The 16,238-nt window shown below is 53.1% G+C and overlaps 1 protein-coding gene across 1 annotated transcript in view; it reads right to left on the bottom strand.

Annotated features, from left to right (window-relative positions):
* Positions 1–365: 365 nt before the first annotated feature.
* CNTN2 (contactin 2) overlaps positions 366–16,238 on the bottom strand; it is a 34,612-nt gene continuing 18,739 nt past the window's right edge. The window contains exons 10-23 of the mRNA XM_023187001.2: positions 15,713–15,842; positions 13,870–14,020; positions 13,629–13,756; positions 13,116–13,291; positions 12,470–12,590; positions 11,763–11,921; positions 11,121–11,270; positions 8,829–8,899; positions 8,332–8,566; positions 7,859–7,971; positions 6,259–6,445; positions 5,795–5,907; positions 5,154–5,322; positions 366–4,736 (exon numbers count right to left, since the gene is read on the bottom strand). Coding sequence (XP_023042769.1) covers positions 4,627–4,736; positions 5,154–5,322; positions 5,795–5,907; positions 6,259–6,445; positions 7,859–7,971; positions 8,332–8,566; positions 8,829–8,899; positions 11,121–11,270; positions 11,763–11,921; positions 12,470–12,590; positions 13,116–13,291; positions 13,629–13,756; positions 13,870–14,020; positions 15,713–15,842 — 2,013 coding nt within the window. The 3' untranslated portion in view covers positions 366–4,626. The remainder of the gene's footprint in view (positions 4,737–5,153; positions 5,323–5,794; positions 5,908–6,258; positions 6,446–7,858; positions 7,972–8,331; positions 8,567–8,828; positions 8,900–11,120; positions 11,271–11,762; positions 11,922–12,469; positions 12,591–13,115; positions 13,292–13,628; positions 13,757–13,869; positions 14,021–15,712; positions 15,843–16,238) is intronic.

The raw sequence follows: 16,238 nt of genomic DNA, 5'->3' as shown, positions 1-16,238 counted from the left end.
ATCTCTGCAGGGAGACTTTCCTTTGGGACCATTGAGTCAACACCTCAGACATGTCTTAAAAATGAGGGAACCTTGAAGCAGTACCATCTCATAAGCATTGTTTACTGCCACTGTATTAGGTAAAGCCAACTGATTCTAGCCAAATGCCTGCTTGTTCTGCTTGGACCTGCCTTGAGATCTTGGCCTAATTTTTCCCCCCTCCTAGGACTGAATGAAGTAATATAGACTGTATGTTGTAACTTCGTTATATTTCACTGTGTGAGGGGTGAAAGAAATTCTTGGATAAAAGCCTCTGGAGTGACAGAACAGGACAAGGAGGTATGCTTTAGCCTGATGATAAAAACACCCACAGCTCGTGCCAGCTGCCCCAACAGGTTGAGAAACCATCTTTATTTAAGAACTGCCTGCTACCAGAATCAATAAATAACTACCATTACAAGAAATACAAGAGAGAAATAGTAGGCCAGTGGGAGTGGTTCAATTTTAACAAACACTGAGTCAAGTCAGTGGTCCCGATGAAGCCCTAGCATTTGCCAAGCTGAGCCTCTCTAAGCTGTGCAGGCCCTGGATGGGATGGGTAAGTTGGAGGAATCTTGGGGCTGAGGCAAGTTGTATCCCATCTAAGGGCACTAAGTGTCATAGGCCCCAAAGGCTGCCTGGGGCTCTGGCCAAAGCTATCTGACCCATTTTGTTTCTCTCATTTTCCTTTACGTCCTGTCTTCCCAAAGCCTATGACCATATACACAAGTCCACGGGTGTCCCGCAGCTACCAGGTGCCTGTTTCCATGGAGCTTTTTGGAGGCACATAGAAAAATGCCCATCTAATCCCTTTTATGCTAAGAGCCTCTCTGGCAATCCCCATCACATCCAGGAGGAAGCCTAGGGTAGGTAGGTCTCACCCAGGGAGATAGAGCACCACTGTCCTGCCAGTGGCCACAGGTTTGAGGATACTGCGTCTCCGACCAACGAGCCGGTTGGCAGTCCCTTTCTGAGACCAGGCAGAGAAAAGATTCCTGTGTAGCTGGGGAAGAGATTAAGGGAGTCAAACATTCTTAGCCATTTTGGGCTCTTGCCCAGAGTACAGGCTGGCTGGCCCTGGGGGCTGCCCTGAAGAGGCTGGGTAAGCACTGGGCTATAACCAGAATTCCTGGATGAGCCCCCTTAATGGCTTCCCCTAAGCCATTAAGCCCCTAAGCTGTGGCTGCGGGGCCACAGCAGGTGGGATCTCCAAGACTTCCTGGGCTGAACACTTTGATTCTAAGAGTCTCATCTCTGGATGGACACTTGGAGCATCTCCTACCCCTCCGGTCACAGCTTCACCTTATCCTAGACCCCATGTCAACAGCTGCCAAAATTCCTCAAAAGTCCCTCAAAAAGAAGTGTCTTCCTTATTGCAGGGCCTCCTGGAATGAGGAAGGTCATTCCAGAGGTTTTTTTTCTGATGTCTAACCTCAGTCTCATCTGTTGTTACTTTATGAAAAGAAAAAGACACCCCCCACCTACCCCTATGGCCTTGCCACTCCCTGGCACCATCTGTATCATTTACTGCCCTGAATGAAAGCAGATAACCTGATCTTGCTGGCCCCTGAGACTCCGTCTGGAGAGAGCTGCCTTCCCCCTGAGGCTGGGTGTACATCTGGACTGTTAGAGCAACAAGGACCATGGAGCCAGGGCAAAGGGCTCTGTAAGGGGAGCCCAAATGTATGCAGAATAGAGGGCACTTGTCTCCCTGGGCCTTGAAGAGGTGCCTACAGGTTGTTCCTGTCCCTAGTCCCCAAGGTGTTTACTGGCCACTAAGCTGTGGGGTAAAGTACTTGTTTGTGGCTGTTCCTCTTGCTGCCTCCTCTGGGGCTTGATATGTGAGAGGAGATAACCCAGAACCGTGGTCTCATGATCACAGTGAAAATAAGCACTCTGTCAACTCCCCCAGCCCATCTGGGCAGAGAACATGAAAATCAGAGAACCCCTGGGCAGGAGGGGACTCTGAGAAGCATCTAATCTAGTCTTCCGCAAGCAAGCTCATGTATAAGTCACTCTAGCAGGAGGCTGTTGCATTTTACAAACTTGCATGTCCTCAGGTCACCTATTGTCTTATTAAACCTTAGTCCTCTACCTGAAATCTCAGGCTGCAGGAACATCTATTTTATTGTCGGTTCTATCCCCCAAACAAATTCTGCCTGCACAGTGGTTAGGTTTTCCTGGGGCTCAGTTTTCCGTTTAAAAACCCTTCGTGGGTCTCCCAGGAGGTCTGCCTTCCTCCCCTTTTTAGTGGACCTCATTAGCATTAAGGTACTTAGTTGTGAGTAAGTATCGTTGGCCTCAAGCAAGTTTAGGGGCTGTAGCCTCCAGCTTCACTGGTTAGGTCCTGTGCCAAACCAGCTCCTCCCTCGGCCCAGCAACTGGACACCTATCCCCTGCTTCCCCTGACGCAGCCCGAGTCAATGAGGAAGGAATTGGATAAAACTTAGAAGGAGGTTTTGTTCAGCATCCCCTTTCTGATAGAGAACCAGGCACAGGCCAAGTCATGGCCAGAGGGGAGCCAGGAGGGATGCTAGGCCAAGTTTGGACTCCCTGTCAGGGAGAATGGTCATATAGCTGAGCTCCTAGCACCCTTGCTTGTAAGGGTGGGGAAGAGGTAAGGAGGCTTTGATTAGCCAGCTCCAGGAAAGCTGACCTGGGCGGGGGTGGGTGGGTGGGTAGGGTGCAGCGGGGGTTTGGTCGTGGCAGGGAAAAGGCATGTGAGCTTGTATTTTTAAAAAATTGTAGTGGGTAAACATCAACATAAACCTGCCCAGGAAAATAGAGCAGGACTTAAAAGTTTAAAAAACCGTAACAAAATAGAGCTCTAACTGTAAACTACAGAAAACAGGCTCGGAGCTTCCGAGGACATATGCCCTTCAAGATGCCTGTCCCGCTGCCCCCTGTGAAGGGCCACCTGTCGGAGAACGGGCTTTGGGGTTTCCTGGTTGTGCTGCTGCTCTTGCCTAGGGAATCTGCTCTTGCTTTGGCCTCTTTTCTTGGGGCAAGAGCGAGGGGGACAGGGAGCTTCAAGTCAGCACTGCATGTTGAAGTTCAGTAGAAGCTCTGCCCACACCTTGGACTGGAACCCAGCCATGCGAGTCCCCATGATCACCAATCCGAACCCCTTGAAGTAGAATTTTCATACCCTACTGACTCTAACCACCTTCTTATCCAGGCCATAGCCATTCAGCAGTGCCTCCTTCCTCTGGGTAGACAAACAGTCTTGAACAGAAAGGTGGGAGACTCGAGTTCTTAACCCGGCCCCATCTCTTCCGGGCTGTGTGACCTTGGGAATCCCAGACCCTCTCTGGACCACCTCCATTTCCTCATCTGTAAAATGAGGGACTTGAAGAAACTGAGCTCTAAGGCCTCTTCCAGCTCTGACATTCCATGACTGGTGGTATACCCAGAGCTCAGGAAAGGATGGCCCATTTATTAACCCCTTTTGCTCTGGGGAAATGCAAGCAGTCCAAGGCCGTCTGGGAGCGGATCTGGCCAGGTGGTCCTAGGTATACCTGGGAGCAGGCAGGGCCACATTTATCCTCTGCCCTTCCCAGAAACCTCCCAATTCTAGGACACATAGCATGAATGCTGTATTCCCCTCCCAGGCAGGAGTGAGTCAGTTCTGGGAGAGCAGAGTCTGGGGCTGCAGGTCGGGGAAGCCGAGCTGACTGCAGGCAGCGCTGGAGGGAGAGGTGGGCGCATGATTGGCCGTCTCCTGCCCAAACCCTGGAGGGACTGTGCAGGATGGGTCTCGGAGGGGTGGGAGACCCCACCAAGACAAGCCCTTTAGTCACCTAGCCACCTGAAGTGGCGCTGTCAATCTGGGGATGACAGGGTCAGGTTGGCAGTGTTGGCTGAGAAGGCAACGTCACCTGGGTTGTGACTATCTCAGACCAAGGCTGGTGCCCCTTTCCACCAAAGGCCCCAGCCTCTCAACTCTTTTTAGCTCCCACTCCAAGCAGTATCACCCCCTCAAAGCTGAAGGGGCTCAGGCTCCCAGCCTCAGGCATCGGGGCGCTGGTTCTCAGCCGCTTGGGCAGGCGGGAGCCCCTAGGGAATCATCAGGGACAGCGTCAGGGTCCTTGCTGCTGCTCGAGGGAGAAGGTAGGAGAGTTCTTGGTCCCAGGGCTTGCCCTTCTCCTTAGACTGAAGGACGGTGAGGTGTGCACTTCGCCCCAGTTCTTCAGCCTGTTCATGTCTGGTGTTCCCGCTGGACCTAGGACTGCTCTCAAGTGGCGGAGTCCATATAGGGTCCCAGAGTGCCATCTCTGCTGAGTTGAAGACACGTTTTTAAACCCCCTTCTTCCCATGGGCCTGTTCCTTCCCTCCGGGCAGCCTAGAGCTCAGGTATAGGCATCAGTGTCATCATGGAAGTTACTGCCTGGTGCCTCTCGATTTAAAGAAAATCCTTGCGTGGGCTCTATCCTGTGGCAGAATATAAAATATCCTACCTCCTACAAAAAGGGCACTGTTTAAAGTAGGTATTTAAAACCAGCCACTCTCTGGCACAGTGTCAGGCCACCTTGGCAGCAGGAAGGGGCCGGCCGGCTGTGTCCATCGGAGGTGGCGTCCAGCTGCGGTGCAGAGGGAGGGGTGCCAGGATCAGAGCTCCAGGGAGCCTATGAGGATGAGCATCGCCACGGAGTGGGAAACGATGGCGCCAGGGTGTGGTGCTGGGCGGACTGCCAGGTTCTCCACCATCATGCTTGTGCCTGAAACCAGCACAAGCTGAGTCAGCTGGGCCAGGGACTACCCTAGCCCCACCCTTGTGGCAAGACTGAGACCTTTCCTAAGGAGACTCACAGGGCCAGCTGCAGGCCTGGGAGCGGACGGCTGGGTGTTCTTCTCAGCGCGACTCCTACAGTGTTTTGTAGACCCTTTGCTTTTGCTGGTTGCTTTTCAGCCTCCCCCTGCACCCTGCTCCCTTCCCTGGCCCTCGGGGATGGTTTGCAGGGTGGGTAGAAAGGTGGTGGGAGCAATTCTAGGACTACTTTGCACTTGGTTCCTCCCTGCCTTCCACTTTCCCTTGCGGGTCGAGACTGGAGTTGGCCTGGGTGGGAATGATCCCCTCAGGCATCTGGGTGGACCCTGGTCCTCTCGAGGGGATAAGGGCAGGGGAGGGGCAGCACCTCCATTCCTCACGATGTGGACTTCTGCAGGGATCCCATCCCCTCCAGGCCCTGTGGTCCGAATTTGTACCAGGGCATGGCCAATGTCTTCAGGCACTGGGATTTCTATCCAGTTCTTGCTGGTGAGGTGGAGTGTGGGAGTCAGGTGTAAGTCATTCTGGTACAGCATCTGTGGGAAGGAGGTTTCCAGGTGGAGTTTCCTGACACCAGGGCTGATCGTGTAGTCCTCCCCAGCTTTAGGTACTGGGAGGAGCCCCGATGGTTCTGGGCCCTTGCGGTCCAGCCTCCTCACCCCTCCTCCCCATTGACAAAGCTCCTCATCGGTGGGAGGAAAGCTTGCAGGCCACTGAACTGTTTCTGTAGACTCCTGAAGCTAGGAGAACCCCCATACTGCATCCTCATAGTCCATCACTGCCCCTATGAATTCTGCCTTTCTGCAGTGACACCATCTGCCCCTGTTTTTATAGTTCCTACTGCGAGTTACCAAGAGAATCGTTCATGAATTTCATTCTCACAGTCACAAACCCTTTGCTTATGTCTCACTCAGATGCCTCTTGTTATAAATTGTTGCTTCTTATGTTCACTGGAAACACAGAGGAGCTGTTCCTTCCCATTCTGGGCCTAGCTGATCCCTTCCTCACCTTATAGCCGGTGACTGCAGACTCATTTCGGAAAGGGACCACAGGGTCCCACTTAATGCTAAGACTGGAGCTTGAGAAAGTCCAGGAGATGTTGCCAGGAGGTCGCTGCGGAGCTGCCACAGAGGAAGAATTGGAGAGCTGTCCAAACGTTTCCCTGGCACCCCGCACCCCTCACCTTTAGCCAGCCCTTCTCTGGATGTTTGCCTCTAGCAGTTACACCCAGCACATTCTGTCACCCATGCCCACGAAACAAAGCCCATGAAAATCCAAAGGTTGGAGAAGTGTGAGGTGCTTCAGAGGTCATGAATTCCATTCTCTTATTTCCATTAGGCTCGCTGTCTAATTTCTGGCCAGCCCAGAGCTGGTGGGCTAGAGCATTTGTCTTACCATTAGGGAAAGAGTGATCCCAGAGGCACCAGCCAGTGACATATTCCCCTACCCCCACCCCAGGCAGAAAGACTCACGGGGTTTCATGGTTGTGGCATTGGCAGAAGGGCTGGCAGGCCCAGTGCCAGCCCGGTTGTAGGCCCTCACAGTCACATGGTACTTGGTGTTGGGGTGCAGGCCGCTGACTCGGGCACTGCTGTCCAGCCCTGCTGTCCTCACTCGGTCCGCGGCTGCTTCTTTGTCCCCAGCTTTCCAGTAGCGGATCTGAAGGAGGCGGGGGTACCCAAGGGGTAGTAGTCAAGCCCAGGATCTCAGGGCTGCCACGGCCCCCCATATTCTGTTCCTCTCTTGCTCATCCTGGTCCTTGTGACCCAGACTCAGGCCTCAGAACCTGGACACTAGATCATGAGCACCCAGAGAGCAGGGCCGTGTGGGTGTGAGTCCCTGCTGTCTGTTGGTGCTTAGTTCAAGGAAGGTGCTCAAGACATGGGCCAGGCAGGGAGCCAGTGGCACAGGCTCAACCTAGCAATGGCCTGCTGGAACCCATCTCATTTCAATAACTTGGGGGGCTACTGAGGGCATTCTGCTAAGGGCTAGAAAATGCTTATTTGTACTGCAAAGTAGTCCTCCGGCCCCAAGCAAGCTTCTGAAGGCTGCCTAATACATGCAAACCCATTTTCATGGTAATCATAGCATGAAGACCTGCTAAACATGCTTTCAAATCAAGGGCAGAGTTTGGAATTATCTCCACACTGTGGCTTGCCTGAGCTATTGTGCTGAAATCTAGAGTACTGTACTGGAATGAACTTGTGCTATCACTAGTAGGCCCAGCCTGATGATTCTTTCTTGCTTTTTCTTCTTTCTCTCCCTCTTTCTTCCTCTCACTTTCCATTTGCTCCACAGGTACCCGTGTGGAGTTCTCAGTGGACCCAGTACTCAGGCCAGACTGCTGGGCCCCAAGTTCCCCCGGGACAGGATGTTCAACTGTCCATAGAGTGGCTCAGGCTGTTCTCTGTGCAGCCCTGGATAGGGCAGTCTGAATGGGCTCTGGCATGAAAGGGGCAGGCCATGCCCCTTCCCAGAACCCACTCCTTCTACCCTCCCAGCTTCCAGTGCTGGCTCTAGCCAAGCATTTACTTTAAGGCTGCCTCCAGGGTCTGTCTTCCCCAGTGGGCATAAGCCATGGTTTTTAAAATTTATTTTATTTATTTATTCATTTTTTAGATGGAGTCCCACTCTGTCGCCCAGGCTGGAGTGCAGTGGCGCAATCTCAGCTCACTGGACCTCTGCCTCCTGAACTCAAGTGATTCTCCTGCCTCAGCCTCCTGAGTAGCTGGGATTACAGGCATGGGCCACCACACCCAGCTAAGTTTTGTATTTTTAGTAGAGGCAGGGTTTCACCATGTTGGCCAGACTGGTCTCAAACTCCTGACATCAGGAGATCCACTGCCTCAGCCTCCCAAAGTGCTGGGATTACAGGCACGAGCCACCGCGCCTGGCCTGCCCTGGGGTCTTAGTGAAATTTGCATCCACAGTGCTGCATAGACTGGATGCTCAGTTTGCCACGTCAGTGAACCAGGGACACCAGGAGGAATGATTAGTAAGCTGCAAGTTGTTCCCACCTGGCTTTGAAGCCCCAGCACCCCTTCCTCTCCCAAGCCACAGGTTGGTGCTCACCTCATACCCCAGGAGGATACCATTCACGTCCTGCTGCACGGGTTCCCAGGTCACGTTCATCTCTGAGGATGAGACCCCTTTGGCCCAGACCTTGGTAGGGGCCACCCTGGGCTCTGGGGACCAATACAGAATGGGTTTGGATTCCCAGGACCCCCCTGGGGCACCCCCCAACCAGGATTGCCTTTGCTTAAGATTTTGGAGGAAAGCCCAGGGCTCAGGATGAAGGCCGAGTGGGAGCCCCCCAAGCAATGCTCCAGGGCCCACTTCTCTTCCCAGAGAGCCTCCCTTTTCCTAACCCCGAAGGGAGACAAGGTAACAAGAGCTGGAAATGAGGCCAGTGGTGTGGAACCCAAGTGTCCTCTCAACCTCCTCCTATGGAACTGAGCTGGGAGATGAGTAGCGTCCTCCCACCCCACACTCCTGTGGACAAGTGGCTGGGGTAGGGACGAGCAGTGGGCCCGGGGGCAGCCCACCTTCCTCCGCGGAGTACACGAGTGCAGTGAGGCTCTCCGGCCCCTCCCCGCGGCGGTTGTAGCTGCGGATCTTGACCTCAAAGGGTGTGTAGGGCCGGACGCTCTCGTTGCTGTAGACGAAGTACTGGGCATCGGCGCCGGGCACCCGGGCGGTCTGCCAGTGAGTGCTGCCCTGCCTGCGGAAGGACAGCAGGTAGCCGAAGCCGTCTCCGTTCTGGTACTCCCGTGACATGGGCTGAGGGGCAAGAGCGTGGCATGGGCGAGGATCCGCGGCACGTGTCCCTGCCCGTTCCCTGGCCCCACCCAACCTTTGCCAAGAGTGGCGGCCCTGGACGCCTGCGCCTGCAGCGTGGATTTGCGTGAGGGGCAGCGGGTGCGTGGGAGGGGGACAGGAAGTTGTCCGCGTTTGGGTCAGAGCTGTGCAGTGGTCCTTTCTGCAACTGCTCAAGCAGGAGAGGAGTCAGCGGGGAGGAGGATATCTGACTCTTCCGGCTTACCGTCCAGTTGACGATGAGCTCTCCGGGGGCTCCACCTCCTCCGCTGAGTCCTGAGGGTGCCACCGAGGGGGCTGTCAAGCGCCAAGAGACACCGATATGGCTTGTTAATGAGCAGGGAAGAAAGGAAAGCCCTGAGCCTGTGCCTGTGGAGCACCGTAAGATGGGGAACCCCTTCAACTGGGCTCTGGGTTTGTCCTCCAATGGTCCCTCTGAACATAGGCTCTGGAGTCAGGCAGTCAAATCCCACCTCTGCCATTACTAGCTGTGTTTCCCTGGGCAAGTTACGTAACCTTTCTGCGCCTCCGTTTCTCTTCTCCATGGAGATAATCATGTTTCTCTCAGAGGCCGTAATGAGAATGAAATTAAACAGGACGATGGTTAGCATAGAGCGGATGATGCACACACGATCATTGTCCTCCTTACTCCATCAACTTAAACTAAATCACAGAGACCAACTCTCATTTGCTTTAAAATAAGGGGAATAAATAACCCAAAACTGCAGTTAATGCAAACAAACAAAACAAACTACTTTTGGGCTCCAGGGTGATATATTACTATTTTTCTTTTTATTGCAGATTTAATCTCCTAATTGTCTCTAGTATTAAACAAGGCTGATATTAAAACAAGAATTTATTTCATCAGCTCCTGTAGCTTAGCAGAGAGTAACTTGGCTGGGGGTCAAAATATTTTCGCAGAGAATCCAGCAGCTGGAGATTTTTCACTTGCTTCTGATGACAATAGTTTAGGGCCCTGTAATTTGCAAGAGGCACCTAAACACATTGGCCATTTGATCCTCTGAGGTGAGTGTTATTATTGCCCTTTTCATGGTGGAAAGACTGAGGCCCAGAGTAGTTAATCGACTTGCCTAAGGTCACACAGCTAATACATGACACAGGTGGAATCTGATCTCAGTCCTTCTGATTTTAAAGCCCGTCATATTTCCTTTGCCTCACAGCTGTCTTTGCCCTCGTCAGCTCCTGGGATACTATTAATAGAATAAAGGAGTCCCCTCCCTTCTCTACATTTGACCCTCCAAGAAGTTCAGGATCAATCAAAGAAAGTGTTCCCTTTGGAATTTCTTACTCAGGAGAGGTACCAGCTAAAAATGTTGAGTGTTTCTGGAAAAGGGGCCTGGAGAGTTAGTTTGGGGCATGTAGGAGAACATGTTTCAGGGAGACAAGAAGATGGACCCTCACTACACATCCAGTGCAACAGTTCTGGGCAGGTGAGAGGAGGGAAGGCAGGGTCCTGAATCTATGCCCCTGGTCCCAGGATCCCAGGGCTCTCATTCCAGGCCTTCCCCTGCGAATGGCTTGGAGATGGGCAGGAGCCTCTCAGCAGATGCTGACTGGAGCCTGTGCCTCCCCCACTCTCTCCTGGATTCTCTTCTCCCCCTCCTTCCCCTCAAGTTCTGACACCCACATGCTTTTTGCTGAGGGTTGTGGGCAGGTTATTCATTCCATCTGCTCCCAAAGAAATCATCTAAAGGGCTTGGAGACACTGGCTGCTTCTCTAGCCCCCTGCACAGAACACACACACACACACACACACACACACACACACACACACACACCTTTCACATCATCTGATTTCTTTTTTTTTTTCTTTTTTGTTTGAGATGGAGTCTCACTGTGTCGCCCAGGCTGGAGTGCAGTGGCATGATCTCAGCTCACTGCAACCTCCACCTCCCGAGTTCAAGCCATTCTCCTGCTTCAGCCTCCCAAGTAGCTGGGATTTACAGGTGTGCGTCACCACGCCTGGCTAATTTTTGTATTTTTAGTAGAGATGGGGTTTCACCATGTTGGCCAGGCTGGTCTCAAACTCCTGACCTCAGGTGATCTGCCCTCCTCCGCCTCCCAAAGTGCTGGGATTACAAGCGTGAACTACCTTGCCCGGCCAGCATTAACTGATTTCTGTAGTGCATACTTTTCCAGGAGGACATCTGTCTACCACCCCATGGTCCTGGGTTCAAGTCCAAGCTATGTCAATGTGACTCTTTCCTTCTCCGAACTTTGGTTTTTCCACTTTTAAAAGTTAAACTTAAAAAACGTATAGATTCGCATGCAGTTGTAAGGTTGATCAGTTTTTAAATGAGGAGTTTAGACTAGATGGTTTGTCCATGCGGTGGGCCTGGTCCCAACTTGGTGTTCTGTCCTCATCTGTTTTGTGAGAGTCTGAAGCCTGTGAGCAGGGTTGGAACTCAGCGTAACTGCGGCTGGCGTGGCACTTCCTATAAGTGGTGCCAGGGTCTCTGCCCTGATGATAGTTCTCTGGGCCACACAGGACTCTCACCTGCTTCCTTGGTCCGGATTTTGCTGGAGGGCCCACTAGGCTCCCCAGTGCCCAGAATGTTGCTGGCTATGACTCGGAACTCGTAGTCCATCCAGGGGGTGAGGCCCAGCACCTGTGCAGTCTCGGCATTGCCCTCGATGTTTGCAGGATCTGCAAGGCACCAGGGAGTCCATGTTCCAGCATTTGCTTATTCATCTGGATGCAGAGGGCAGGCACTGGCCTGAATCACCACTTATCTACCCAGCCCGCACTTCGGTACTTGCCATATACTAAGCACTCAGTACCTTTTTCAGAAATTATTGAAAAACTACTCAATTTCCCTATCTTGGTACCTCTGCTACAGCTGTGTGCACCCCCACGCCGCTACGAATATTTTCATTGCTCCAGTAACAATCCTACCAATTCTTCAAGGGCATAGACCAAGCACCTCCTCTTCTAACTTTCCCGACTGTCCTACTTCCTATGTGACTGTCTTCCTGCCTGCCTGCATGCTCTCTGCTGGCAGAGGGCAAAGCTTGTCCCTCTTTGAAGCTCCAGGCTCAGCCCTGGCCCTCAGACCCCTGATCCCCAACCCTTGACTCTTTGTACCTCCTACACCCAGCCAAGCCTTATCAGCACTGACCTGGGTGGGGTCACACTTACTGGTCCGAACCTGCTTCCACTTCCCTGCAGGTGGAGTGCGAGCTTGCAGGGTGTACTTAGCGATGGGACTGTGGTTGTCGAAGCCACGGCTCCAGCTGAGCTGGATGGTGGTGTCGCCAATGTCCCTCACCACCACGCCTCCTGGGGGACCTGGCGGACCTGCACCAAGAGGTCAGAGCACAGTGGGTCAGAATTGGGCAGCTTCCAATTTGAGCCAGCCTCCTCCCAGCCAGGCTTGAGCTGGTACAGTACCAAGACAGGTCAGCAGAGGGCGCAGTGAACACACACCCAGGAGGGAGCGCCAGCAAGGGATGTGGGCAGTTGGGGCGGGTGCCAGTTGGAGGGTGGGTGCCAGTTGGAGGGTGGAGTGATGTGTCTCAAGGCTGGGGGGCTCACAGAGGCTGTCACATGGAGAGGTGCATAGATTTCCCAGCACTAGGCTTTGAAAACTTCAGGGCTCAGTAAAGCACTCCTGTCTTGGGATGTGTTTAGGAGTGGATTTTTTAAACTTTGGCTTTGGAAGAAAAATGTCCTGATCATTTAGGTCCTGTGAAGAACTGCAGGATATATCCAGCTCACAGGAGTTCCGCCAGAAGGCCTTCCCCACAGCTTTGAGGGAGTGGAGGGGAGATGGGGCGAGCAGGTCAGAACAGCCCAGCTGGGCTTTAAGGGAGTTGGGGTAGGGGTAGAGGTGGGAAATCCCTCACCTCGGACCAGGACTGTGGCCTCCTTGGATGCGCTGTCCACCACCGTCTGGGCCATGCACGTGTACTTCCCCCCATGGCGCAGCTGGGCATTCAGGATGGTCAGATCCCCAATGGTCTCCTTCTGCACATGGGGACAGTTGGGGCGGCAGGTCAGAGCACCGGCCCTGACCAGTGAAGCAGGCTATGAGACATGAGGCAGAGCTTGGGAGTCCCCTACTCCGTGACATCCATGGACCCCGCTGGATCTCAGTTTTCCTGTCTGTTCAATGGGAGGAATCATGATTCATCACTTAGAACCACTGGGGACTAAACAACAAAGTTTGTTTCAGGAGACAGTCAATGACTGTCCACATTAATAATGTCCTTTGCCCTAGGGGGCAGGCCAACAAGAACAGTAGTGGGAGTGTCTTGGTGGCTGCCCACAATTCCAGGTTTGTCCCTAACCCTCTCATATATGCATGGTCCCTGGGTAGAATCCAGGAAGGACGGCTATTCATCCAAGGATGAGTTTGCCATGCGTGGGCCTGAGGGAATGGGGATGCTTAGGCTATGGGGGACTTAAAGGTGGGGATGGCTAAGGATATCCTGGGGCCCCTGTCTCTCTGGAAAGAGGGAGAAGCCATGGGGCTCTGGCCGTAGGCCTCACCACATTGGTTCTCCGATAGTGCCCTCCGGGCTTATCAAAGTTGATGGGGAAGTCGTCCAGGGTCCAGGTGAAGGTGAGGTCCATGGTGGGGTCGTGGGAGGCATGGCACTGTAGGGTCAGGTTGTCACCCAAGTTGATGTCAGCACTCGAGGGGGCTAGGGTGATCTTGGTTGCATCTGCCAAGTAAAACAAGGCCCCTGGGTGGATGGGGGAGGAAACGGGCACAGGCAGGGGCCGCAGGGCCGGCTGAGAGGCTCTGTCCTAAGGTCCAGCAAAGAGAAGAGGCGGTGTGACCCACATGTCCCAACTGCCCAGGACTGCATGAGTGTGTGGCAGGCAGGGAAGCATGACCGGAGTCTTGATGGTGGCCAGGGGGTGGTCCCAAGCGAAACTGAATCTGGGGTTGGCCTTGACACCAGACTAGGAGCAATGTGGGACACAGGAGCAGGATGACGGGGAGGACAGTACCCTGAGGAGGCTGAGCCCCCGGCCTACCCACATGGGAGCCCTCACCTCGCACAGACAGGATTCCAGTGCTGTTGGCTTTGCCCATGAAGTTCTCAGCAAAGCAGGTGTATTTGCCTTCATCTGACCGACTGATGTTTCTTATGATCAAGGTGCCATCTGGAGTTACAGTCACTCTGTGGCAAGGACAAAGCAGATGTGCCCAACTCAGGGACGGTTGTCACAGGAGGGGAATTAGCCTCCTAACGAGGAGGAGCAGGAACTGTGCAGGGTGGGGTGTGGGTGGTACCTGCTGCTGTTGACCAAAATCTCCGTGCCTTTGCTCCAGAGCACCACGGCCTTTGGAGCTGCCCGGGGCTGGCAGGGGATAACGATCTCTCCCCCGCGGGCTGCAGGGATCAGACGCCTCACAGGATTCAGCCTGAAGTCAGGGGCGAGTGCTGGAAGGAAAGGGGAGACCCACAGAGAAAAGTACTGTCACCCTTGATGAAGACGTTACTTGGCCTGCCCTTTGAGGCCGCCTCATGAGTGACTCCTACCAGCACCTCTTCCAGAATTCTTTCAGAACCAAACCCTTTTTTCTCTGGCCTAAGCTCTCAAATCTCTTGCCTGGACTATTGACAACACCGCCCTCCCCAGCCCCCCACCCTCAACCCCCCGCTGCCGCCGCCACCCCACTTCAGTCTTCCTGTTTCTGCGCATTCCTCCTACAGTCTTTTCTCCACCCAGCGAGGAATGAACAGCTTTTTCAACTCACACTCAGTGGAGCCCGGCTCTTCACAAATAAGTCTCCATCTTTCCAATCACATCTTGCTCCACTCTCTCTCCCACTCATTATGTTCCAATCACCTAGCCTTTTTTTTTCCCCTCTCTCTTTTGAAGTTGTGAAGTCTTTTCCTGCCTCCAGACCTTTGCACTTGCTGTAAATCTTGCCTGGAAATTCCCCAGATCTTCACACGGCTGGCTCCATAACATTCAGGTCACAGCCTAAGTGGGACTTCCTCATAGAAGACTTCTCTGACCACCCCATCTAACGGGCCCATCTCACCCATCACTCTACTGGATTTTCCTTTCTTTTCTTTTAAGACAAGTCTTGCTCTGTTGCCCAGGCTGGAGTGCAATGGCACGATCTCAGCTCACTGCAGCCTCTGCCTCCAGGGCTCAATTGATTCTCCTGCCTCAGCCTCCTGTGTAGCTGGGACTACACGTGTGTGCTACCATGGCTGGCTAATTTTTGCATTTTTCATAGACATGGGGTTTCACCATGTTGCCAAGGCTGGTCTCGAACTCCTGAGCTCGAGGTGATCCACCCACCCCTGCCTCCCAAAGTGCTGGGATTACAGGCATGAGCCACTGCACCCTGCCTGGATTTTCTTTATACTATATTTGATGGCTAGCTGAAATTGTTTAATTGTTTGATTTTGGGTTTATTTGTCCCTTTTCCTCTACTGGATTGTAAGCTACTTAAAGGCAGAGACTGTGTCTTTCGTATTCGTCCTCTGTGAGGTGTTGAGTAAGTATTGGTTGAATGGATGAAGGAACGAATGAATGCTTCTTAGCAAAGCTTCACTAAAACTTGATGTGGTGGGTATCACTGTGTCCATTTTATGGATGAGGAAACTGAGGCTCAGTGAGATCAAATCACACAACTAAATATTAGCACTGGCTGGCATTTCCCAGGCACCAGCATAAAATGGGCAGGCCTTTTATGCTGTACCTCTTTCATCTCACTTGTTCCCTACAGCAGCCCAGGAGGGCAGGACTATTACTGCCTATATTTTATAATCAAGAAACTGAAACACAGAAACACTAAGTAACTTGCCAAAGCTCACATAGCCGAAAGGGTTGGGTTACACAGATCTGATTGATTTGGTTTCCATTTTTTTTCAGTGCAGCAAATATTTACTGTGTGCCAGACATGGGACAAGTCAGAGACCCTGCCCTCTGGCAGCTCTCAACCCTGTGTCTCATCTCCTTTCTGAAATCTCTGAGTTCTCCTACTTAGAAACTTGGAAAACCAAGGAAAAGTGCTACAGGGTATGTGTGTGTGTTTGGAAACACCTAAACTCAGAGCTGTGAAAGCCACCATATGCATGTCCTTGGGATGTCCCCTGCCTCCCTGGGCCCCTTACCTTGCACGGCTAGCTCGGCACTGGCGTAGATGGTACCGTGCTTATTCTCTGCCACACACTGGTACATGCCCGAGTCCTCCAGGCTCAGCTTGGAGAACCGCAGGTCCCCGGCCAACACCTCCACCCGGTTCTGTGCAGAAGAGCCCAGAGCCCAGGGGGATCAGGACCACTGGAGCCACAGGGAGGAGGGGTTGGCAGGGGTGGGGGCAGTGGAGATTTTAGGCTGATAATCCCTAGAGGATATGGCTCGTATGTCCAGTCCTACCTCTGGGCCACCTGCAACCTCAGGATGCAGATTACCTAGGCCTCCCCAAAGCTGGAAGGGTGAGGTGATCCAGTCAGGACCACATTACTTCTTTTGTGGCTGAATTGTGCCTGGATCCAGGCCCAGCCTGTGGCCATGGGACTGGGATGGGAAGAAGTCCTCAGGTGGTCCTAGGACCGCCCTTTGACACCCTAATTAGCCCAGAGGGCTACTAGTGGTGCAGGGGAAGTTCTGGGGGGTGAGGGAACCAAGTGAGCAGAG

The sequence above is a fragment of the Piliocolobus tephrosceles genome, chromosome 1 (genome assembly GCF_002776525.5).
Source record: "Piliocolobus tephrosceles isolate RC106 chromosome 1, ASM277652v3, whole genome shotgun sequence".
In the NCBI taxonomy this organism is placed as follows: Eukaryota; Metazoa; Chordata; class Mammalia; order Primates; family Cercopithecidae; genus Piliocolobus; species Piliocolobus tephrosceles.
The sequence above is the reverse complement of the archived record's forward strand: the minus strand, read 5'-3'. Positions and strand labels throughout refer to the sequence as shown.